General features: G+C 35.9%; 1 protein-coding gene across 3 annotated transcripts in view; it reads right to left on the minus strand.

Moving 5' to 3' along the window:
- The window catches only part of PARPBP (PARP1 binding protein), a 38,062-nt gene that overhangs the window by 10,236 nt on the left and 2,580 nt on the right, over positions 1–25,246 (minus strand). For all 3 annotated transcript variants that reach the window (XM_064737137.1, XM_064737146.1, XM_064737128.1), the window contains exons 3-9: positions 20,583–20,810; positions 19,607–19,714; positions 18,004–18,174; positions 16,219–16,373; positions 5,740–5,923; positions 1,419–1,597; positions 149–230 (exon numbers count right to left, since the gene is read on the minus strand). In XM_064737137.1, coding sequence (XP_064593207.1) covers positions 149–230; positions 1,419–1,597; positions 5,740–5,923; positions 16,219–16,373; positions 18,004–18,174; positions 19,607–19,714; positions 20,583–20,810 — 1,107 coding nt within the window. The remainder of the gene's footprint in view (positions 1–148; positions 231–1,418; positions 1,598–5,739; positions 5,924–16,218; positions 16,374–18,003; positions 18,175–19,606; positions 19,715–20,582; positions 20,811–25,246) is intronic.

Below are 25,246 nucleotides of genomic sequence, written 5' to 3' on the forward strand. Positions count from 1 at the left end.
GGCCATTTCCACAGGCTCATCACAATTACATTTCTTTAGCTGTGGGATGAAAATCTCAGAAACCTGGCTGAATTGTAACACTGCTACTATTATTTTATCACTATTATTACAATGCCTCTAGATTTGCATAGCAATTCCTACAGAGTACCTTAATTACTTTTTCATCCATAGATTTCAGAATACGTTGTCTGAGAGGTTTTGGAGAAGAGCCACTGGATTGTGCTGGAGATCTATATTAAAAAGAAAAGTATTTAGGATATGTAAAAGCAATTAATAAATAAAAACTGTTGCCATGCAAAGTTCCTCAGAAACAGAAAGGCAAATACCTTTACTCTCCAAGCTTTACCTAATTTTCTGCTTTCTTAAGGAACAACATACACTGTGACACCTCAAAAGAGCACAAAGAAAGCAAACCTATAGTTCCAGTTTCTGGTACTCATTTTGCAGTGTGTTTCCAATATTGAAGCTCTGCAGACACAGTATTATTATTATTATTTGTAATGCTAGTGATGATCTTGTAAGCCACCATTCCACTTCCATCCTCCTGAATAGCATCTGGTTGACATGCAATATAGTTTTCCACATATTTCACACAAAATGTTTCCACTCTCTTACACATCATTATGTAAGTAGTTATATACATCAAGGAAAAAACTTGATGCCTAAAATGAAAAAAATTAATGATGCATATAAAGGGAAATTTTTTGGTCTTGAAATAGGAACTAATCTGTGCATTTGTAAGTAATTACTTCTCTGTTTAAGGTCATGGCACATCAATGTGTATATGAGCACAGGTTCTTCAACAATAATTCACTATTTATCTAGCTCATTTTGTCCAATTTTTCACAAATAAAATTTAGTTTATCTTGTTCTTTATTTTATTTATTTCTAGTTGTCTCTGGTGCAAAATTTCTGCCATCCTTGCAATGGTTCTCCTATCTTAATTGCCAAAATACGTAGCTTCAAAATAGCTTCATCATGTTACTGTCTACACCATTGTTCTGGTTCATGACTCCTCTTTGTAACCAATAATTCTTTGTAACCCAATTCTCAGCATCCTGTTTTTTCAACAGCTGATGATTCCTCAGGATGCATGGATAGGTGAGTTTCTATGTCAGTGCCCACAGAAATAGGTTTGAGCATCCTTCATAGAGTTTGTGCAGCCCAGAAATGCACTATATCAAAAAATCCATGTTACAAAAGTATCTTGAAAATACAGAAAATACTAATGAAGATTCAGAAAACTTTTGAAAACTCAAAACTGTTCTAAAATTGCTTTCCCTTTACACCTAATCTCACAGCAGACTGCATGTTGGTTATTTGCTTCGTGTAAGTAACATCAATGCTTTGTCAGACTCAGATCCTTAAAAAAAAGCACAAACAAAATAACACAACAAAAGAAACCTCCTAATACTTACCTGAAGAGTGTCAAAACAGAGGTGATGCCACACAAATTTAAGTTTTCATTGTCACACAACAGGTCTGCTTTGTTCTGGGTAGGAGGACTGACAGCTTCTTCATCCAGAAGAACTAGCAAGACTTTTATAGTATCCCTGCCACAATAAGCAGTGCCATGATTTATGGAATGTAATTTTGGCTGTAAGTAAACAAAAAAGGAACATAAAACAGCAAAGTTCATCAAGCCAGACCAATAGCTCAGCTCCAAAATCAATCTACATCAGCATAAGGTGTGAGAATCCCCTCCTTCCCTTTTACAGTAAGTGGAATTTATGCAGAATTTCTCCATGGGAAAATTTTTCTCATCCCAAGTAGTTAGTGAAGTTTAGATCACTGACAGCTACATGTATGCACTTATGAGTAAGTCACACAAAAATATATAAATCTATGATGAAACTGTGCAGCAGAAATGAACCTCCTATTTTCTGGTACACAAACACATCTTGGTGAAGTCCAACCACTCTGACTAACAATCTGCTAAAGCAGTTGGTTAAAAGCGAGATTTCCATCAAGATTTGACAATAGAGGTACGTGGCACAATTTCCTGTTGTTTGGGTGAATTCCCCATAATTTTCCACTAGAAGAATTCCTTACAGAAAAACCCAATCCGCATCTGGAAGTGCTCAATGCAACAGTCAGCAGTACAGATGGAGAAATCCATAGCCACTGTGGGACTTAAAATATCTTGAAAGTTGCTATATTTTTCTTTAAAGGTACTAGGATTTCCACAGAGAAATTTAGGGCTTAATACACAGTGGTAGTTATTTAAAAACTATAGGCTCTCTTATTCACTAATACACAGAAACACTGAATACTCTGACTTTATTCTGAAGGGCAAGACAAGCAATGAACTGCATTTATCTAATCAGTTAACTGCTTTTAAACACAGTCTTGAAAAGATCAAATTCTATTTTTCTCTCTATTTGATTACATCAATTAGTGTATGTAACTTTCAAGAAACCATAGCAACACATGTCAGTCAGCTACTATAAGTTATAATCAATAGCTAGAAATAGGAATTACAGAAATGGATGTTACTTGGCTTTACAGAATTGGCCTATTTCAGTACCATTTCATTTCCTCAAAATGTATTCTGAACCTCTTCAGTCATTACATCACCATAACAGATTTTTATTAAATGTCACGTGTGCCATTGTGAATTTGTCTTAATGAAAGAAGTACAAATTTGGCATCATCTTGACTGATGATACACAAAGAAAAAAAAATCTTTAGAAATAAATTTCAGAAATCTCAAGTACTACAACACCAGAGGCTCACTCTATACTAACCATGGATAAAAGTCCAAGGCAAAATAAGAATTCTAGGTAAGACAACAAAAAGATCTCAGTAAGACAAAAAGAAATCATGCTTATAAATGAGTCTAATCATGAATCAAATTATTTTTTTAAATAACACAGTTACAGCCAGATTCCAGTAGTAATTTTCTTAGGAAGAAATAAATCATAATTCCTATTAATCACTTGTGCAGTCTTCAACACAAAATAGCGCTTCCTGCTGCATAAAGTAATAACTTCTCCTGGAGCTCTAGATTCTTATAATCCAGGTATTTGGAGGAAAACTGAGCAATGATGGAAGAAAATTGCCACTGCCAGGAGAAATGCAAATATTTTTCTAACAAAGTTACACTTTTCAGGTACATTTTATGAGGAAGCAGCTTTACCAGGAGCTAGTGGAGGCATAATTTTCACCTCTACACTTAAGATCGTATTTTAAATTTGCACTCAAAGAAATTATTTAATCTCTGGCATAAGAAAAACAGTCTAACATCCTATCAAACCAACTTTAATTGAGTATAGATCATTTTTTCTGAAAAACTACAGCATCAGGGGGATTTCTTATTAAGTGAAATTAAAACAAAACCCCCAAGTTCTATGTAAGAATCAGAACAAAGCATTAATCTTTGCTATCCCGAGATCTTAATAGAACAATACAGATGCTCTAACTTCTAATAGAGTTTGAATTAATTTGGAAAACTTATTGGACTTTCTAAATTTTGCTTTCTCTCTTCATTACAAAAGGTAACCTGCCCCTCCATATGTTTAGTAATATCCACACCAAGTGGTTTCTCCACACCAAGTTCCACTTGGTGTGGTATGCCATTTGGTATCACTATCTTAGCATTTGTCTAAGCTCCGTTTTTTACTCTTCAGCTCTCTGAATCATATGCTTAAGGACAATTGTTAAAACAGAAATTCGTCACAATTTTCACAGACTTCACTTAAATCAACAAAAAGAACTCCCCACACCAAAATAACAAACACGATGCTGACAAAGGCAAACAATTTACACACATGCTACCCCTCATCCCTCCACAATTACAAAAAAATAAGTCTCCCCACAGTTATTCTGTTCTCTACCAATGTTCAATCCACATTTGCCCATTACCTCTCTCAACTACTGTCCTTATTTCTAATTCCTCAGGCCCCACAAAGGACTGCGCTGGCTGACCCTGGTTAGCTGCCAGGTGCTCACCAAGCTGCTCTATCCTTCCTCCTCCTAAACAGAATAGGAAGTGAAAAACTCTTGAAAACATCCAATGGAAGTAAGATGAGGACAGATTGTTCACTTACAAATCATAAACAAAAGAGATTTGACTTTATGAAATTAATCTAATTTATTGACATTTAATCATAATGGGATCCCTTTCTTCTTCCCAGACTCAACTTCACTCTTAACTTTTCTAACTCCTTCCCTCAAATGGCACAGGGGGATGGGGAATGAGGATTGCAGCCAGTTTCTAACACTTGGTCTTTTCTGCTGCTTCTTCCTCAGACTCTTCCTCTTCTCCTCTATGTGGAATACCTCTCTGGGGATTCAGCCCTTCATGAACTTCTCCACTGCAGGCCCTCCCCACATCATCAGGATACAACCATCTTTGCCATCTTCTGCCTCAACAAGGATCTGCTAAACATTCCTATAGAGTCATCAGACTATGAATTTCTGGAGAACAGTAAGAAATAAATATTTTGGAAAAGCAACAGTGCATTTCTCTGAAGAATGAAGTTTTAATAAAATGCTTTTACCTGGCTTATAATGATCTACATGATTTTTTTTAAATTTTGTTGGTAACACAAGTAGCTAAATAAAGACAGACCTGATGATAGTTATAATTTTCTCATACGGGAAAGAGAAACAAATAGAAGGGCATGAAAGAAAAACACAGCAATACACTGAATAAATATTCATAGCAAAGAGGAAAATGAGGATGAAATATATATCCAACCTACTCAGTGGAAACACACATTTAAACCAAATTAACTAGCCAATAGGGTCTGGCTGGTTTTACCTGTCTTAAAAAAGAAAAAGGATACTGAAGGTTTGATTAAAATTTGTTAAAAATCTTTTGCTACCACGGCATAAATCCAATGACTTCACAAAACAAAGCATCCTAACAATTCTAAACACATTGAAGGTGTCTATAATTTTTTTTAATTTGCTAGAAAAACAAATGACATTAGAAACCTTATACATCAATTATGTAAAATAAAATAATAAAAGTTGGTTGATTTTTTCATCACAAAAAGATAATAATCTAAACCTGAGTAGATTCACTGTACATGAACCACAAATAGAAATCTTGTATTATGCCTTTAACACCTTACTTACAGAACTTTAAATATCCTGATTCCTTCCATGAAAACAAAGTCATTAATAGTTTCATTGCTGTCTTGAAACACTAAAAGAGAAAAGCTTACACATCATTGTTTGGGGCTTTAATTCCCTTCCCACTCCACATTCTACCATGCTTTAGATTTCTTACATATTTAACCTTACACTTTGAAGGCCTTACCCTTTGAAATACTTCATGCTGTGCTAATTAAAAACTGTGTATTTTTATAAAAATTACTGATACACGTTCTCAAATCTTAATTCTACTTTCATGAGGTTCTTTTGTTTGGAAATTTGTTATAGACTTACTGCTTTGAAATTATTGGCAAATCTGACACTTCTAAGTATCTAAATTTATAATAACTGCACAACCAAATTAAGCTTTGAAGAGTATTTTACTTGCAATTTTAAGGTAAGAAATTTCGTTTATGTAAATCAGTTCTTTGATATCCACAGTGTAATCCTCAAGTATAAGTCTTTCAAAATCACAGTGTAGAGAAAATGACTACTTTTATACAGTTAAGAAAAAGATTATACTCTATAGATAGTCTTTTAAAAATGTAAAAAGAAAAAAAAAAAAAAACCCCAGGCAAAAGATTTTTGGTTTCTTATAAAGCTCAACAGCAAAAAGAACAAAAGAAGTCCCATTACCCGTGCTGGACTGACTCCAGTAGTGCTAGCAGTCGAGGTTTCCTGTTGTGAATCGATAATATTTTTAATCTTCAAATCCAAGTCTTGTACAGCTTCCTCTACTGCCTGACAGAAAGGATCCCCATTGCTTCGGCCTTTTATCAAATGCATCTTCACTGTTGACAGAATTCGCCCCCCTGCAATTCTGAAAATAGGCACAGGGTCATCTCTACATTAATCTTGGCAACACTTGAGTACACCTATAAATGCTGAACGTTGCCAGCCTTCCCTGCTCATCACAGAGAGCAGCTTTGATCTTGCAAATCAAACAGCAGCATAGATGTATTGTCCAACACAATAGTTTGCTAAAAAAAAATAATTATAAGGTAATGAATTCAGCATTTAGTAATACTCTGAGCTGCAATACAAAACTAATGATCCTCCTTAGAGGTTCAAAGAAAAGTACTTTCTTTAAACCTGTATGTACAGTTTTGCTCAAACTGTTAAGTGTAAACAAAATTTTTCACTCAAATATGCATTCCTGTTTAATATCCCATTATATTTGAGTTTCTGTGCTTTGTGAAGGTGCTTCAAAATCCCAATCTTCTTTCAGTTTTATTTAAATAGACAGTGATTAGACGACATGAACTTCCCTATTAGTGATAAAGACACACTCCATTAATCTCTTTCTTCAGCACATGTGTCTTACCACTTTAATTAAGATTTTGTGAAAAAGAGAATAAGCTCCTTGAGTTAAAAGCTTAACAATTTTTTCCAGTACCTAAACAAAACACTATGTATGTTCTACCATTGCTTTGTCTTGGGCAAAGAAAATAAAGCATTACAAGAACCACTCAGCTCTCCTATATAATAATGCATCTCTTCCCCAAAGGTTTTTTTTTTCCTAAATAAGGTTTGCAGTTCACATCAAAGCAGAAATGAGCTGTTTTGAGCTGTTATTGGCACCTACAGTAGAATTTTTAGTACATTTATGTACATTAATACATTTATGATACTTCAAACAGTTCTGTCAATACCCCAAAGCAATGGCTTCATTACTTCAGGCCATATAACCAAGAGTGACATGACTCCATTTTCAGCTTCCTCCATCCTTACTGGTTTCCTTCATGCTCCTGCCAATTTGCCCAAAAAGGGGAACTTGCAACTGCAAATGAAGATTTATTTTGTACACATGACATTCTGAAGAGAAATTTTAGAATTCCAGTTGGGAGAACTTTCATCAAACGAAACTCTTCATGTCTACATTCATATAAAATACAAAATAATTGGGCAGAAGTAGATAAAAATAGGAATTGAGTCAGAGGAAAAATAGTTTGTTTATATTGTTTCCACTTAAAATACATGGAGGGAACTGAGCCAGAGATCTTACTGTTTTGGCTTATTCTGGCTGAAAAAGACTTCTCTAAAAACTTGAAAAACCTGACATTAACATGAAACTTTTGGGGGGAATTGTTGTTGGGTTTTTTTAACAGGAAAAAAACAAATATTCCCACACAATTCTCAACTTCAGCTTTTACAGACTAAAGATTATACAATTCACATTAGATTTGCAGGCTTCATTAAACAGAAAAACTTATGCTTTGAAGAAATTTAAGCTCTGTGTATGCACTTGGCCAGAAGAAAAATCACCATGTCCAGTCTCTCTGTAGGCATGTCAAGACCCATCCAGATCTTGGAAACGACAGTTTAAAAAATATTAAAAAATCTATTGTACCACTTCTCCAAACCCCACAATTCAACCACAAAAGAATTAAAAGATCAAAGGGAGGGAAAAAAATCCACTTCTAGTTGTCAAGAGGTAAGGGGAGAGAAATGTTGAAGAAGAGCTCTGTTTCAGAGATGCATATAGGAACTGCAGCCAAGTCTCCTGATGATTCTTGCCAGACTGATCTGTTTCCCTCAATCCTAAACTTATATTTTCCAAAATCATATCCTCAAATGAGAAAAGTATTAAATGAGAACTAAACTTAGAACTTCAAGACAAATGAGCAGGTGAAGGGATTGACTTAAATTCCCTGTTAAAATCTGGTTCAGTTATCTGTCTACAGATCTGTTGAACATACTTGTAAATAAGTAATAAATTTATCATTTCCACATTACCCATATTCCATGGGTATACATTTATACCCATATGTATCCTGGAAGAAAAAAATATTATTATACAACTAGTACTGGGCACTAGCACAGTTAATTAACATAAGCATGCCCTTAATTTAAATGCTTTGCTCTGCATGTAACTCAATTATAGATTCATAGATTTTCAATGGGAAAAAATAACCTTTCACAAAAATATTTTGTTTATTTTTTTGCCTCTATTGCCCAATGCCAACTAAAGATATTGGCTAGTAGAAACAAAGTTCATTTAATCTCTTCTTCTCCCCATAGTCCTTCTTTTCCAGAAAAGAGCTCCAGTCTCCTATCAGATATACAGAGTACTAACTGGAGCAAGGAAAAGTTTATTTATACTTCAACTAGAATTTATATCAACGGGCCAAGACATGAAAGGCTGATTCAATGTGTGTGGATTAGCACCGAAATGCCCTGCCACAGATTATGCCAATTTACACCAGAACACAAGTTGTGTTGTGTCATTAGACACATATATGTTTATATATATATATTCATATAGATATAACTATAAAATGCTGAATCTAGTTATTAGATCCATTTCTAGTGAGGTTCAAAAAGATTAAAAGGATGATGATAAAAGGACAATGTGGTAAAAAAGCACCTGGGGTGTTTGGGATTTTGTTCATTTTACAAAGATAACACCCTATTATAGATTGCTCTGTTATTACTCTTTCATAGATTTATATTACTCAGAAGAACAGTTGAACTTGAATGAACTTTAAAATAACTGATATAAAAAAATTTTTATAGGAATGAAATAAAGTTGGAAACTGCTATCCACTTCGCAGCTCCTAACAGCTAGAAGGACCCCAAAGGTTTGTTTTAAATATGGAATTACATGGCATCTCTTAAGATAATTTTTACAGCAGAAAGAGAACTTTTGTTCTTTTTAATTCTGACAGAGAAGGAAAAAAATTATTTGAATTCAAGAATGAACTTGATATATTAAACAAAGCAATGCCATTTGTCTAAGGCAATTGGAAAGACCTTATCCCTTCTAGTCAGTGCTCCTGCCAAAATGTTTTTTGTGATGTTCCATTCAGATCACAGGTTACTGAGATAAGCTACTCTAGGATAAAGTGCTTCAGTATCATCCCATCCACAGTCTAAACTGAAGGAGGACTCTCATCAAATCCAGTCATCAGTTGCCACTATGGCAGAGGTTGTAAAAGAGCATTTTCTTAAGAGCTAGTAATATGATTCTGTTCAAAGTCACATGCAACATTTCTTTGTTCAAAAGGTATGAACTGAAAGAAAACTCAACCAGAAAATCAAATTCTTTTTCTATTATAAAAATAACCAAAGGAAATTCATCAGTGTTATTATAAATGGAAGAAAAACCCAAATACTTTAGAAGCAACCACCTTCCACCATCCAACAGAATGTTTAAACACAGATGCCTCAAGTCAGTAGTACAGTGGCAGTTGTCAAATGAATGCATCCAGTCAAGTTCAAATGTGACCATTAGCATAGCATGAAAATTCACAACTATTTTTGACCAACTGACAGGAGTGGCTTACCTTCTTCAGCTTTTTGAGCACTAAAACAGTAGACAGCTCAAGCAGAATTCACCTATCTCATAGCTAGAGAACAAAAAATGTCTACACATAGATATAATGAATCATATGTTAAAAATCCATTATTTGCACCAGGGCTTCTAAAGAGTTTAAAAAAATAGTGCAGTGTAAAAACGCCACTTGTTACACAGGCACTGGCAAATCTGATCTTGTGTCACTGGTTTCTTCTACCAAAAATATTGACATTTCTTGTGCCCCCTAGAACCCTTTTTGCCTTACATTATCTGAGTCTCAACCTTACCTTTCTCTATCTCATTTTTCTTATCAAACCATCTTTCCTTATGTAGAAGTAACTAATTTATAAGAAACTAATAGCACACTTTGTCTATTTTGTTCTTACTGAGCTTGTCATATAAACAAGCTCCTCTGCTGACCAAAAATCTAAATTACAATGGCAAGAGCTCTCCCTCCAGAACTCAGGCCTTAGTGTGAAAAGTTATGATGCAGGAGCACTTTTATTTACTTTTTGAAAATACATCTTTTTTGGAAAAGATTAAAATAGCAAAAACAAGGAAAAAAATGTTGAGGATATGGACAATATTCAAAACCTGATAAAAAGCAGAGTCCTGAAGTCTATTCCAAGAACAGAAAAGAATATTTCAAAATTCTATTATACTAAGGTCAACATTGTTATTCATTCATTTCAACTTCAACACAGGTAAAAACTAGATAACATATACACAGCAATCTGATTTAGGTAGTGGGAACAAGTGTCTTAAAAGAAATCACAAACACCCAGTAATCACAGGGTTGGAGGAGATCACAGCCTTTTTCCTTTGTTACGGATTTAAAAGATGCTTTAGAACTTGACAGCAACTGCTCAGTTCTCCAATTTTTTAATTTAGAGCTATAGAAAGAGAACAGCAGTAATTCCATTCTCAAACACAAAGCAGCAAGATACCAACTAGAGCTCCATCTACCTAGGTAGAAGAATGGGACAAAATGTGTCTAGGAAGAAATACTATACAAATGTTTCTAAAGGAGCACTAACTGTGCTTTTAAAGCAAATCTAAAGGCTTATTTCTTATAAGCATAATTTTTTTAAAAATTAGTAGTTCATGTTCATTTAGATTTCAAAATTTCAACAATAAAATCCTATCACAAATATGATTTTATGTTTATCAACATAAAATCATAGATTTTAAATGTATCTGTAAAGGAAAAAACTATATCAAAGCACTCACAGTACTTAAAAATTCCACTTCCAAAAATGTATGTATGATTATTAATCTAATTTTCCAACAGATATCAAAATTAAGTGAGGACTCTTCCTTAGAGCCTTTGGAGCTTCACAGATCATTATATCTATAACAAAAACACAGCAAAAAAAGAAACCTGTTGCAGAGTATTTTTCCATCTTGCTGCTGCTACTTTTGCTGCATTGGCTAAAATTTCTCGTTCAGCTCGTTGGAAGAAATTAGAGCGACTCTTCATATTCTCCATCCCAAGCTTTGCTACCCAAGTCTGGTGACAAAGTTGCTATAAAAGTAAACAGTTTTCTTCCTAGAATAAGTCTTGATGAGCAGCCATTGAATTCCCTGTGAGAAAGTTCTAAAAGGCAAAGGCGCTCAGGCAAGCTGTTATTAATCATAATAACATAAATTATATTATACTATAATAATATTACGAGCACAGGACCATTCCATCACAACACTTAGGAAAATATGCAGAAATATCAGCAGACAGCTTGGCTAAACAGTGAACTGATGACAGAGCTTGAATGCAAAAGGGCTTCACAAAGAATGGTGAAGAAGGGACATATGATAAATGATCTAGAAACATCACCTGGGCATTTAGGGATTTTATCAGGAAAACCAAAGCTTAGCTGGAGTTGACAATTACAAGGAATGATAAAGGAGCTTCACCTGCTGAACAAAGAAAATGAGGGACCTTTGCTGAAAGGCAGATTTTGCAACTGTGGGCACAGATAAAACAGAAGTACTCTGTGCCTTCTTCACCTCAGTCTTTACCAATACTCTGATTAGAGAAATTTTTTCAGAAAAGAGCTGCCAGCACTGGAAAAAGAACAAATCAGACTTCACTTGACAGTACTATGTTCAAGAACATTGAACCAAATGGACTGCACCCAACAGCCTTAATAGAACTGGCAAATGCCCTCACAAGAGAACTTTATATCATCTTTGAAAAGTCAGGGTGACCAGGGTGACAAATGGAGAAAAGAAAATAATTGCAAAAAAACCAACAAAAAAAAAAAAAAACCACACAAAAACCACTTAAAAAACCCCATAAGGACAGCTTGGGAGAACACAAGTTCATCAGACTCACTTTGTTCCTCAAGAAAATAATGCAAAGTCTTCTAAGAACACATATCTGAGCATATGAAGGATTAGGTGGTAGCCAGTAACTATAAACATGCAGTTACCAAGTGTAAATTATGCCTGACCAATCTGTTTTTCCCTTTAACAAAATGACTGAATTTGCAGACCAGGGGAGAATGGTGGGTGCCATTTCCCTCGACTGTAGCAAGGTTTATCAATACTGTCAGAGAATACTCTCAGCATAGGACTATTGATGTTACACTCTGGATGGATGGACAATTAGAGGAGTTAACAACTGGTTGGATCATCATGCTCAGAAGGTATCAAACATATTGTAACAATGGAGTAATATGAGAGCCTATCCTGAAACCTGTTTTTTTCCTATTATCTTTGGCAGTGACTCTCTAAAATTACATGCTCATCAAGTTTGCAGATGACACCAAATTGGATGGAACAGTCAACGCTCTTGAGGGCAGAGCTGCCACGCAAAGACATACCTGAACAGACAAGAGGAACAGGCTGACAGGAACCATATGAAATTCAACAAGACATGCAAAGCCTTGGAAAGGAATAACCCCTTGCAATGATATAGGCTGGGGAGCAGCTCTGTGTAAAAAACCTTGGTGCATGTTCAGCAAGCAAGCTGCAAGCCAGGAGCATGCCTTGGCAGCAAAGAAGGCCTACAGTATCCTTGGCTGCGTCAACAGTAGCGTAGCCAGTAGTCTGAGGAATGTGATTATCCCTCTCTAATCAGCACTCGTTGGACCAAATTTAGAATACTGTGTCCAGTTTTGGGCCCCCAGTCCAGGAAAGACACTGATAAACTGGAGCAAGTTCAGCAGAGGGCTGCCAAGCTGGTCAGGCAGACATGCCCTGTGTGAAGCAGCTTCGGGAACAGCTTGTTCAGGCTGCAGAAGAGAAGGCTTCAGGGGGATTTACTAACAGCTTTCCAATACCTACAGGGTGGCAAGCAAGAACATGGAGCCAGACTCATGTTGACAGACAGTGAAAAAAGACAATAGGCATAAACTGAAACAAGAGAGGTCCCAACTCAATATAAGAAAAAAAAAACCCACAACTTTTCACCGTGAGGACAAAAGCAGTTGGAATAGGCTGCCAAAAGGGAGATTAAAAACCTCCAAGGATAGAGACAGTACAAAACTTGTCTGGACAAAGCCCTGATTAACCTGAGCTGACTCCATAATTGACCCTGCTTTGAGCGGGATGTTGGACCAAAAACTTTCTGATGTTCCTTCCAACCTGAATTATTCTATAATCCTAAGTTTAAGCAATCCTATATACAATGTTTTGCATATGCTTGCACAACTTTCCAGCAACTTTAGACCACAAACCTCCAGGGCTGTGTGAACACTGTCCAATTAACTCAAACATTCAGCACAAGCCTAGATAGAGTTCAATTTGTTTTCTCTCCCCGAACACTACCGCACCTCGAGATGCAACCACCTTCCCAAAGGAAGCAGATAAGGAACAGCATTTTCCCTGTCGAGGGGAAGCAGAGAGCACAAACCCTCACGGTGGAGGCGAGCTGTGCGATGCTCCGGCGGGCTGCGGAGGCTGCCGGGCCCGGGATGCGGAGCCGCTCCGGGGCGAGCGGGCCCCGGCTCCGGTGTGAGCTGGGCGATGGTGACACCCAGCGGCCGCTGCCTGCGCCGAGGGCAGCGCCCAGCTGAGGGGAAAACATGCTGCCAACCTCCCAACTCTGCCGCTCTACAAAATTAATGAGGATTTTAACGTGTATGTATATGTACACACATCCCCCCATACCAACCATCAAGCACAGTAACCAGCATGACAGCTTCTGTCCTCCAATTTTAAGTCACGATTTTTAAACAAACTTGGGAAAAGTCATTTCAGGAGTTCTTCTGGAGTTCTAAAAAAAAGGGTTTCCAGAATGATGGATTAGAAGTGTAGCTTCTCATTTATACCAGCAGGAAAGAGTTTTCAGATCTTAAAGTGTATAATAATCATCCATTTCGCTGACAAATACAACACTGATATGCTCCTTGTCAAGAAGCAGGTGTAAAAAAGTAGAATATCCAAGTTTTCCATTGCCCAAGTCTTATATGCACAAATCTATAAAGTTTTAGCATTGCAAGTTTCACAGCACCTCAAACGTTACGAATACTCATGCTACTGATTCTTGAAAGATTAGTGATGTCTTCTAATAGTAGACATCTAGAGAATGAGGAGAGGCAAACAGTTTCAACATGCCAGAGATTTTTAGGAATGTTGGCTTCAGTGAATACACCTTGAAACTACCAAATTTCATTTTGTCTTTCCATTTCTCCTGCTATCAGGAGTGCCATATTTGAACCAAACCATCATAGTTTCATTAAACTTCCACTCTATTTGACAGATTTCCCTTTGTTCATCCAATCTACCATTCACTTTCTTAGCTGAATGATGGGGAGATGAGAAACACTTTTTTGTTACTCTCCATAGGTTAGCAGATACTTGGTTGCACAGTATCTCCTAAGTTCAAAATATTCTTAAGCACTTCCCACCACTGTCCAAGATCTTCAATTTGGTTTCTAGATTCCCAAAGCAAAGGAATCAGGCAGATGAAGAAAGCCTCTTTTCAACATGCATCCCCACAGTGACCCACCATTTATTTGTCTACTTTGTATTTTGTGCAATTACAAGTTTCATAAGATGTCCACTGTAACAGAATTAAACCTAAATAACAGATTTCTAACAATTAAGTAAAAAACACAGCATTTTTCTTGTGGCATAGCCAATACAGAGACCTGGTTAATGCAGGTTGGCCAACCTCCACATCAAAGAGCAATGCTGCTGACAGGTTGTCTAGTTTGCCCTTGGATTTCTCAGTGGGTTTCTATAGATTAAGTAACTCAGGATTCTGCTGCATTGCTGCCTTTTTACTCCCTCTGGTCCTTACTTTGCAGCAGTAACAGAACTAGAGAAATTTTTTTGCACAGAACTGGATTCTCTGGAACTCCCAACAACTGGCCCACGACAAGCAGGACACACAGACAGTCCTCATCCATGTGATACAGCAAACACTTGAAAACATCTATAGATACAGATGAAAAACATATTTTACATTGCCAGGACACAAAGGCCATGGGGAGTACAAGAGGTGCTACAAACAGCATAGTACAGCCACCTTCCACTCCTGGTCAGCAAGACAAACAGCAATACTTAAATGTGTACAGCCAATTTAACAAGATTTACAATAAATGACACAGCAGGTGCAGCAGGGAAAGCTACACAATAAATATCTAAGTGCTAAAAAGCATTTCCAGGCTCTAGAGAATTCACCCAGTGAGAAGCTGATAACTCCCAGCAACTATCCCACTATGATTTTTCTCACATTTAAACATTCTCTTTTAAACAGAGGAGTAATTAACAAGAGACAGCATTTTATGCTACACTTTTCTGAACTGTATTCACCTGATACAGTCTTTTCATCCTAAAAAGTTCATGTATATACATATTTTTCCATTTCTCATTTTTTATCAATATACAGTGCCAGATATGATTTAAAGAAAGGAAAAATAGCATACACTATATGTTGAGCAAATAGTTCTCTTTAACCACCAGCACAGACAGTATGTCTCTGGCATCCAGGATATTGAAATGAAAGAATAAAAAGCAGAATAAAAAAGTAAGACAAAACTGCAAAACAACTTCAGAAATACTTCCCACTTCCAGCTTCAATGGAAACTGAGCATTAACTTAAATAATGCTTACTTGTAATATTTTGTTTTCCACTGTGAGGATTAGACTCAATTCAAACTTGAAAAAAAAAGATTGTTTAGTATCAAGGACAGAACTATTATAGCTGATTTGCCAAAGTTTTGTATGGAAAAATTACTGATTATAAATGACAAAATTATTAATTTCTATGAAGCTTAAGAAGATAGCTCTTCTCCCTGTAAGAATGCCAGTACTTACCAATTCAAACCCCTGTATTACATCTACACTTCTCTAATTAATCACAGATTTATAAGTCTGCCCAAAACACTAACTTCAGTTCTTCAAACACAAATCAAAATCAGCAACTCCACCACAGGCTCCCTAAGAAATAATTCTTATGCTTCATTTATATAGCTAAAATGAAAGACAGAAGAGGCTAAATAACCAACACTGTCATTTGTTAGCAGCAATAAAGACTCCTTTACAGAAGGGTAAACAGAATGAAATGACCAAAAGGAAGGAATTAAGCAGCAAGAAGTAAAGCACATATCAGTTTATGTACTTACCAGACTCACAAGTTGGAAAGTGTGTAACTTCATTTACAACTAGGGAAGTAACCAAACCACCATACATACATAGATTTGATAAAAATTTAATACAAAAAACCCCTCAGAAATTCATAAGCTTACCCCAATTGTTTTTCAATTATATTTTCAAATAGGTTATTAATTTTTTTTTAAATTTACTCTTAATTTAAAAATTTTGTTCAAGCACAAGAAAAGGAGGGGCTCACCAAGACAAAAATCTATTACCTTGTATTTAAGATTTCACCAACAATTTCCTGCAGCTTGTCAATAAAATTAACAAAGCTGGAAAGCCCTTTTACATGGGGTCTTAAAGGATCATACAAAGAAGATGCAGAGTCTCTTCCTCCAAGTTCTATGGTCCGGATAAAAGATGTTGCCATCTATTAGGAGAAATAGCCAGAAATATCAAACTACAGACAAACATGGACTGAACATACATTGAAATGAGCCTTTCCTACAGGTCTGTAAATTATGTAAAAACTGGCTGATAACTAGAAGATATAACTAGAAGTTACAGTGGCTGATAACTTGAAGTTTGATTTCAGGGAAGAAATAACTTGCCTGAAATAAAACAACAGCTCCTAATTGCAAGCTCTGTACATCTCAATATTTGCAAGGTCAAAACTTAAAATGAATAATAATATTTAAAAAAAAACCCACAAGCTAAAGTAAAAAAAAACCTCAAACTAATTTGATGTTTACATAGGCCTTTTGAAAGCTTAGGACAAAAAACTTATTAAATCACCAAACAAAACTGTTTTGTTGTTGTGGCTGTTCAAATGCTCCTGCTGGCCTCACAAGAACTGCTCTTATATTCAGAGGGCTCTCTATGACCCAAGGACAATTTAAAATAAGCATGTAAACATTGGCTTCAGCTTATAACAATTTTCAGAGATGCAAATAATGTATATTTAAATCTTATCAGAAATAATGACAGCTAAGGCTTCTGTCATTCTGAAAGTGTCAATATATTTTTATATGCTGTAAGATAATGAAGATTCGCCAAAATCATACCTTAGAGTACAACCCCCAAAATTTTAAGGCAACAGTAAGAACAAACCCCTAGCAGTTGTCCAGGAAGGTGAAAGTAAGGATAATAATCCAATGCATTTCACACAGATGCAGTAATGTTAATTCTACACACAAATTTTAATTTCAGAGTACAGAGCTAAATCATAAAGCTCTTAGGGCAGGAAAGAGAAAAACTGGAATAACTCTAGCACAGAAAGTAAACCTGCCAGTATTCCTGTCTTTGTGCTCAAGATTTCCTATGGATCAAGCACACAATTCATAGGACTTTGCCTTCCCAATGGAAAATACTCTCATTTTCAGGATTTTTTCATGACACAGATGACAGAAAAGGTGACTTTTTACACAGTAGAGCAGTTTCCCCTCTGGCAACTGTGAAGACACAGTAAATCCAGTCCAAACACATACAGCTTTTTATACAATGTTCACAGAGCATTAGGAGCTAAAATAATTAAACCTGCAACTGAGATTTCACAACTTTTCCATATTTATTCAACCATAAAAGTTTGAGAATGCAGCCGCTTCAGTGACTACATACTGTTTTTAACTCAAACTGCTGTTGTGTGCACTGGGGTTACACTGCATGCAAAATTTAATGACTATTTTGAGTATGAGGGACTACAGTGGTTCTTTGGAGAAAGAACTCTTATTTGCCTTATTTCAACTATTTTTGAGATGGTTGTTTGCTCACAACTAAAGCAGGATCCCATTTTAGAACTCCTGAGATACACACAAACTTCTTTTACTGTCCACCCTGAGATCCCATGACCAAACAAGAAACCATTTCTCCCCACAAAATCTATTGTCCTTTTGGCTTTAAAATCCTGTTCATGGTCTTTTTAGCTTTAAAATCCTGTTCTTAATGGTACTTGACTCAGTTTGCAAACATCAGTGCTGCTTATTAGATTAAAGCCATATTCTCTGCTGAGAGATCTAATTTATTGGCCCTGACTTCCAGGAAGATTCCTTTGACACACATACCAGAAAAATGGACATTTTCCTCTCCTGTGAGGCATGTTTAAGGTTAGTGAAGGCTTCTCTACCAAGTCCTCTGTCAGGAACATTTAGAATATGAGCCAATGCCAGATCATCCTTAGAATTCACCAAAAGGCTTAAATATGAACAGACAGACTTCTTTGCCAGGACTGCCACCTGCATGAGAAAACACCATACAAATTGGTCCTCCTGCTGCTGAAAATAATGTTTCATTTTATTTTAAAGTTAATTAGACATGTACTGATGTAGCTTTTGGAAAACTATTAATTCAGCTTGCATAATTTCAAAAGGCTACTTTATGCATGAGGATTCTGGGAGTCTTGATGAGAACAAACATGATAAGTTAGAATTGCATAGATGGTACTTGAATATTCACAAGATGTTTGAGGGTTATTAAAATTGGTTATAAATTTCTGTTTAGAAATCTCCTCACAGACATCCCTTTTCTATCTCAAAGCAAATATTAGCACCATTAAACCACGTAAGTTTGTCATTAACTTCAAAAAGACTAAGATTTTAAACTACTTGCCAGCTCTGAAACAGATTCAGTAATTTTTTTTCTTTTGGGTTCCAGGGGATTTCAATCAAAGAAACTCCACTGAGTTTGGGCATAATTTGTGATCCAGCCCCACCCACATAACCAATATATAACACTGTAATTGCTAATATTGCAGCACTGTTCGAGACCCTGTGAGAACAGCCCCAGAATAGAAGAATTTGCAGTTTTGTTGCAAGGAAAGAAAAAAAAAATCTGAAAAAGGGGCCATTAACAGAAGAACACATAACAAGAAAAGTTATACCTGCTATGGAATATCTTCTCATACCACAGTACATAAACAACAAAAAATAGTTACAAAACCAAGCATGTACATGCGACAGTCTGCAAAGACAGTCCCCAGAGGAGGAAAAAAGAGCAAAGAATATTTTTACTGCACAAGTCAAAGCAGTAAGAAAGCCATGTGTTAGTGGTAGAAGTGATGTTTAGGGGAGAACCTCAGTTCAGAAAATATTTTCTTGTCCAGAAATATTTTGAGTTGTACCCAAAGATTGATTTGAAATTGCCATTTATTATGAGAAAAGCAAGTTTGGAAATGACTAAAGCTCCAGCATTTCAAACACTGCCAGAAAGTACCCAGAGATTCTCATTTTGGTGGTTGAAAGGGTAAAGGGAGAGAGTCCTCAAGTCCTCTGTTGGGACAGCCAAAACTTGTTTGCTGTGCTCCAGCTACCACTACAGTGGCTGCTCAGATTTCTTCTATATGTAAGGGACTACAAGCTAAAAAAATGAAATCAAAGGAGAGTACTTCAGTTATTTAATGTGCAGTCAAAGCAATGTTTTAGTGATGGTGTATTTGTAGAACAAATTTTTCTACAAGTGCCTGTCACGCTGGACTGCCCTCCAGTATAAATTTCAGCACACAGCCCCATACACACCTACAATATACTCAAGCGATACAGAATTTGGATATGCAGGTTGATCTTTTTTCAAGCCAGCCATATGTGAATAACAATCATTGGAAAAGAAAGCTATGTTATATTTCATCTTTTCAATAGATACAGATCATCACAAGAGACAAATAATTTTTACCTTCACATGCTCCTGGCCTTGTCTGTTGATTCGTGTAGGAGTAGAAAGAACTGAACCATTATTTTCTTGTGCATTCGTTACACCAGAAATAAATTCCAACAGTTGAACCTTTAATAAAAAGATGATAATAAACTTAAATATGAAGATGACTAGAGAGCAAAAGTGGGTTTAAAACCTGGTGTAAACCTGTCACTTTGCTAGTGTTTGAGGTCAGCACAGCCCTTACAGTCTACTTTTAGCTTTAGTCTTTTGAAGTACAACTGTTCTAGTACAGAAATGAAGTGTAAGATCAAAATTAACTTAAAAATTATCTCAAACAGTTATGTTATACACTTGCACTAAAACCCACTGCTTGCATTTTGGAGAACATTAATATGTTATGCCAAGTTCAGGAATAGCTCATTAACCCATCTAAGCTCTCTATCTTCCCCATGAAAACCAGGAGGAAAAGAAAAACACATTAAAACTCCCAAATAAACAAAAGACCTGCAATAAACTACAATAGAGCTGTAACTGAGTGGCTGAACTGGAACTTCTGAAAAAAAACCCTTACATGCAAATACATACATTATACAGAAGTTCTTTTAAAGAGCATGGTGTTTTCAAAACAGTAATCATTGAAAATAGTTTGCCTGCACATCAACATACAACCAAAACTCCATGGCATGTTAATTATTAAGCTTTGTTCCAGTTTTATCAAATCTCTACAGTTTATTTCTCATTCCAATTTATGGCAAGGATTCATTTATTCATAGAAGAGTTGTGGTACCTCACTATCCAGCAGGACCATAGAGAAATCATTTTTGAGTGAATTTAAAATCCCTTTACAAAAGTAAATTAATTAATTTAAACTCAAAGGCTACCCCAAAGTGAATAATCCAGAGCTCCTGTGAATAATTAGAAGTATCATAAATCCATAACTGGAACCAAAAATATGTCAAAACAACATAAGAGCTAAAACAAACATAATACTCACAGGGTATATGCTTTCATCTTCAGCTAAAAGTCCAAGACTACAGCACTTCTGATATATATCTATTAAATCTAACATATTGCTTCTTGCTAAGAAGGCATGATAGGCTTTCGTCACATCAGCATAATTTTCAGGTTCTTTCATGTTTTCATACAATCCCAGTTTGTCATGTAACAAATAGTTCCATGTTTCCAACACATCACTAAGTGATACTGAGAAGTCTCCATGGTGCTAACAGAACAAAAAAAAAAAAAAGCAAAAAAAAGTTTCATATTCAACATAGTTTTGAAAACAAATTTAAAGCGAACTGCAAATATATAAACAACAAACATATATTTGAAAATCATTATAATTTAAATTGATCAGAAACAAAGTCTCACAGCTTTGCATCGACAGCTGAATTTTGTTATATTCTGTCAGTATTTGTTCCTGATCTTTAAAGTACCAGGCATGTATGAGAAAAATACAGTGAATGTTGCAGGATTACTTCTTGCATAAAGTTCTTTATTTGCAGAAGTAGTTTTCAGCATAGGAGGCATTTACTTTCCAAAGAGAGTAAATATGGCTCTTACTTTGCTTTAAGCAGTAAACTGGGAAAACACACATCAATTTTAAAAAAAGGAGCTTTTCTTTCTTGTGCTAATTCAGTTATACTTTATCATAACATTGACAGTGCTGCTACACAGTTCTAATAAATACATTAAAGCCATGCACATCCCTGTTGCTACTACTATAATTAATATTAGCTATGCAGTATAGACTACATTCTTTTGGTGAAAAATATCAGATTTTGTTCCATGTGCCCATCTGCAGTCTCCTCCAACCACTTGCTTTTACCACCTTCTCTTTCACAACTTGTCCTTCTCATTTTTGTCCACACCCTGCTCTTCAAACTGAGTACCAGCTCCCAGCTCCTGCTGGTAAACTTTTGTCCACACTTCAGGTATCTAAAGCACTCCTCAATATGTGGCAGCAAAAAAAGGTGGTTTTCACCACGTAATGTGAGAGAAATGGCCTGTGACCAAGTAACAAGCCCTGCTTTGAACTGTCCATAGTGGCAGATGGCTCCTACAGCAAAGGTTTAATTCTATTTCATGACATTTCCACATTAAGCAAATTAATTAATTACTTATAAACACCATTAGCAACAGAACACATTAAATATGAAAACATGAGGAATTCTAATAATTTATGTTGTTCCAGCCCAAATGATCCCTCCTTTGGGTTCTAACACATTTAGCACAACTTTCTCAATAGACCTCATTAAATAGCCAATTCCAAAATCCTGAAAGTCAACTATTTTGATATTGCCTAGGTGAAGAACAGGGAGAGTAAATTAAAGAACACTCACACATTAGCTTCAGAGCACTTTTCTGCCTTCTTATTTGAGCATGGGTTATGACAAGTCAGCACTATGAACTTACATATTACCAGAATGTTAAAACTGCATATGTGTTTTCTGAAAAGCACCTGATTTTCATTTCAGCCCCTCAAAAAATTAAACACACAATCATATTATAACTCAATTTAAACAGATCAAAGCAGCAGTAGATGGGGGAAAAATGTTGTTTTCTCACTTTATTTTGAATCAAAATCCTTCAGGAGTACCAAGTTAAAGTACAACTTCATAAGGTATCTAATAAATCAAAACCTTTCCTCACCAGATCAAGGGCCTGCAGAGATTAGCAAAGTTTATGTTAGTGCTGCAAAAATATTTTAAATCCAAATATTGCATTCCAGATATTAACCTTTGTGATCAAGCATTTACTGTGATGGCATATTCCATTACTTACACAGTCATTTTGTCAAGTCTCTGGTTTTAAAATTAATTTTAAAAATACTGTGGTGTTTTGCAGTAAGCATTTGTCAACTGGCTAATAGCTTAAGGAAGTTCAGAAAGTCCCATGTTTTCATTCTATTATAGGCAGAAAAAGTATTTCATTTCATAGGAATAGAACCAATACAGTATTATAAAGTATCCCCACTTCCTGGTAATACATCATATTAAGTTACCTGGGGACTCTGGTTTTAGAATGTCTGAAATCCAGTAGCAACATTTCGTGCTTCAAGACACCATTTTTTACTATTTTGAAGGTATTGTAACTTTTCTAGAGCTAACTACATAGCAAATCAATATCTATTTTGACAGCAAATTGTTTCAAAAACCAGAAAGTTGTGCATTTCAGCACCAAAATTTTGGCTTCCACCTTCTCCAGACAAAGGCTCACCAACTCTTTTAGGAATACATGTGTAAAAGACTGCTTTAAGCACCACCTCTGTGTTGGGTCTATTCTTTCCAGACATACTCCTAGACTGCAGCGTTATTTTCTGGCTTTGTCCTTGAGTTTGGTGTCTTTGATTGCCAAGCAATATGTATTCTATTTACCCTCTGTTAGAGGTATGACAGTTGTCTTCTATTAAGTGGGTAGTTTTTCCTTATGTCTTCCACAAGGACTCCTCCCTTTGGGGAGCCATCTGCTGATAACAGGCCACTGAATGTCACTGCATGGCTGATAAGAGCTACAGCATCCCATTGGGAGATGTGAGCCCAGAGGGAGGAGCCAAGCATTCCTAACTGGATATAATCTGGAGATTCGGGAACACCAGCACGGCTTCTCCACTGGATTTCCCAGAGGAACAGCAGCTGCCCCTTCCACTGGATCTTCAAAAGAAGACTACACCCTTTTCTACAGGATCCCTGCTCCAGCAGAACCAAACCTGGCACTCCAGGAGGACTGCAGCCACAATTCCAATTGGACTGCTACCAACACCATGACCCACAGGGTGTCAGGTTGTGTTCTGACTCTGTCAGTGTTGTTTTAGTTTACTGCATCATTTATTTTATTTTCTTCCCTAATAAAGATCTGTTATTCCTGCTCCCATATCTCTGCCTGAGAGCCCCACTTAATTTCAAATTTATAACAATTTGGAGGGAGGAGGTTTACAGTTTCCATTCAGGGGAGGCTCCTGCCTTCCTTAGCAGACACCTGGCTTTCCACTCTTAGCAGCCTCATCACAACATATTACAAGCAACATGTCGCATAAAATTGCTACAAAGTTAGTTAGGACTATCTCATTACCAAAAGGGAGACAGATAGAACAGTTTAAGGGAGTAACACTTCAAAATTCCACATTTTTCTGCATTTGCCAACATGGAAACAGGATAATGAGGGAAATTATTTTAAGAAATACAAGACATCAAACAGAACACAATCTTCTTCAGTCAGCATGCAAAATGCACTCATGGAAGCACAGAACAGAACTAAACCACATACCAAAACTGCATTTATGCAAAATCAGAAATAGAGAAATACAAATTTCAAAAGGGAAGAGATATTTCTAAAATCAACAATGAAGCAGTTTTTTCCTCCAGTATCAAAGTTTTCATTCTAGAAGAGATTTACAACACATTTAAGTCTAAGAACTTAAACTCACAGATTCTGGAAAAACAATTGTTTTATACACTTCAGTTCCCCATCCCAGTAGCTACAACAGCCATAGTCTGAAAATGACAGGTGATTATTTGACCTAACAACTAATCTTCTACCCCTGCTGATCCACAGGTACAAACAATCAACTTAAAGCAATTGCTCTCAGCTGAATTTCATCTTGAAAATTGTTATTACTATTTCAAACCTTGAGGAAGGTTCTTCTTGAAAATGTTCCTAGATTTTAGATCTATACTAATCAATCTAGGTGAAAGGTACTTGTTTCCATCACAGACCTTATGCCACTTGTCTTTATGCCACATGGCTACAACTGTGCCACAAACCAAAGTATTTTCAGAGGGATTCAGAGCACAGATTCTTTTTTTTCCTTCATCCCTGCTGTTTGATCAGGGTTTATCACACTTTTTGCTACCCTTATTCTGGTGAAATTTAAGATTAATAGATTATAAAGCTTTTAAACTTCAAGTTCTCCTAAAAGCTTTGTTATTTTTCATTTCCACTCTGAATACAGGTGCTAGTTAAAACACAAAATCCATTAAAATTGTCCAGGCTCCTAAAGGAAGAGAAGTGTAATTTGGTTGTTTGTGATATGTTGGATGTGTTGGGTTTTTCTCAATATAGCCCCGCAATCACCTGTTAATGAAGTTATTTTTATTGCAGTAATTGACTTTACCAAGATAGATTTCCATTCTACAGGTGCTAACAATTCAAAATTATTGTATTTAAATCAAAATCAGAAACCTAACAAGGGACATGCCCACAACTGTAATACTCTTCATGTTAGTTTGAAGTTTCAGTGCTGGACAAAATAAACCAGACAGATTTTGCTTTAAGATTGTGAACTTCAAAATGGATACCATCTAAAGAAATTGTGCTTCAGAGGCAGAACATCCAAATGCTAAAATAATTTTAATCCACATATGTAAGCCAAGGTTTGTCTTATTAGACCAACTAGTATAATCAGAAAAAAAACATATCAGGGCTTTGAAAACTTGCTCTTTCTCCAGATCTGAAGGAGAGGCTAAACATTTCAAAATTCAATTAGTTGAAAATAACTGCTATAATTTTTGTTAGAGCATCTCTGAAAGAAAAGATATTTCTGGAAGAGGGGAATATTATCTGGAAGAGCCAAAAAAAAGGATAAAGTAGAATAAAGTAATTACCTCTATTGGAAGAAGAAAACTTACTGTAAGGAAAACAGGGAGCAATGAACCATAA

Source organism: Zonotrichia leucophrys, chromosome 1A, assembly GCF_028769735.1.
Source record: "Zonotrichia leucophrys gambelii isolate GWCS_2022_RI chromosome 1A, RI_Zleu_2.0, whole genome shotgun sequence".
NCBI lineage: Eukaryota > Metazoa > Chordata > Aves > Passeriformes > Passerellidae > Zonotrichia > Zonotrichia leucophrys.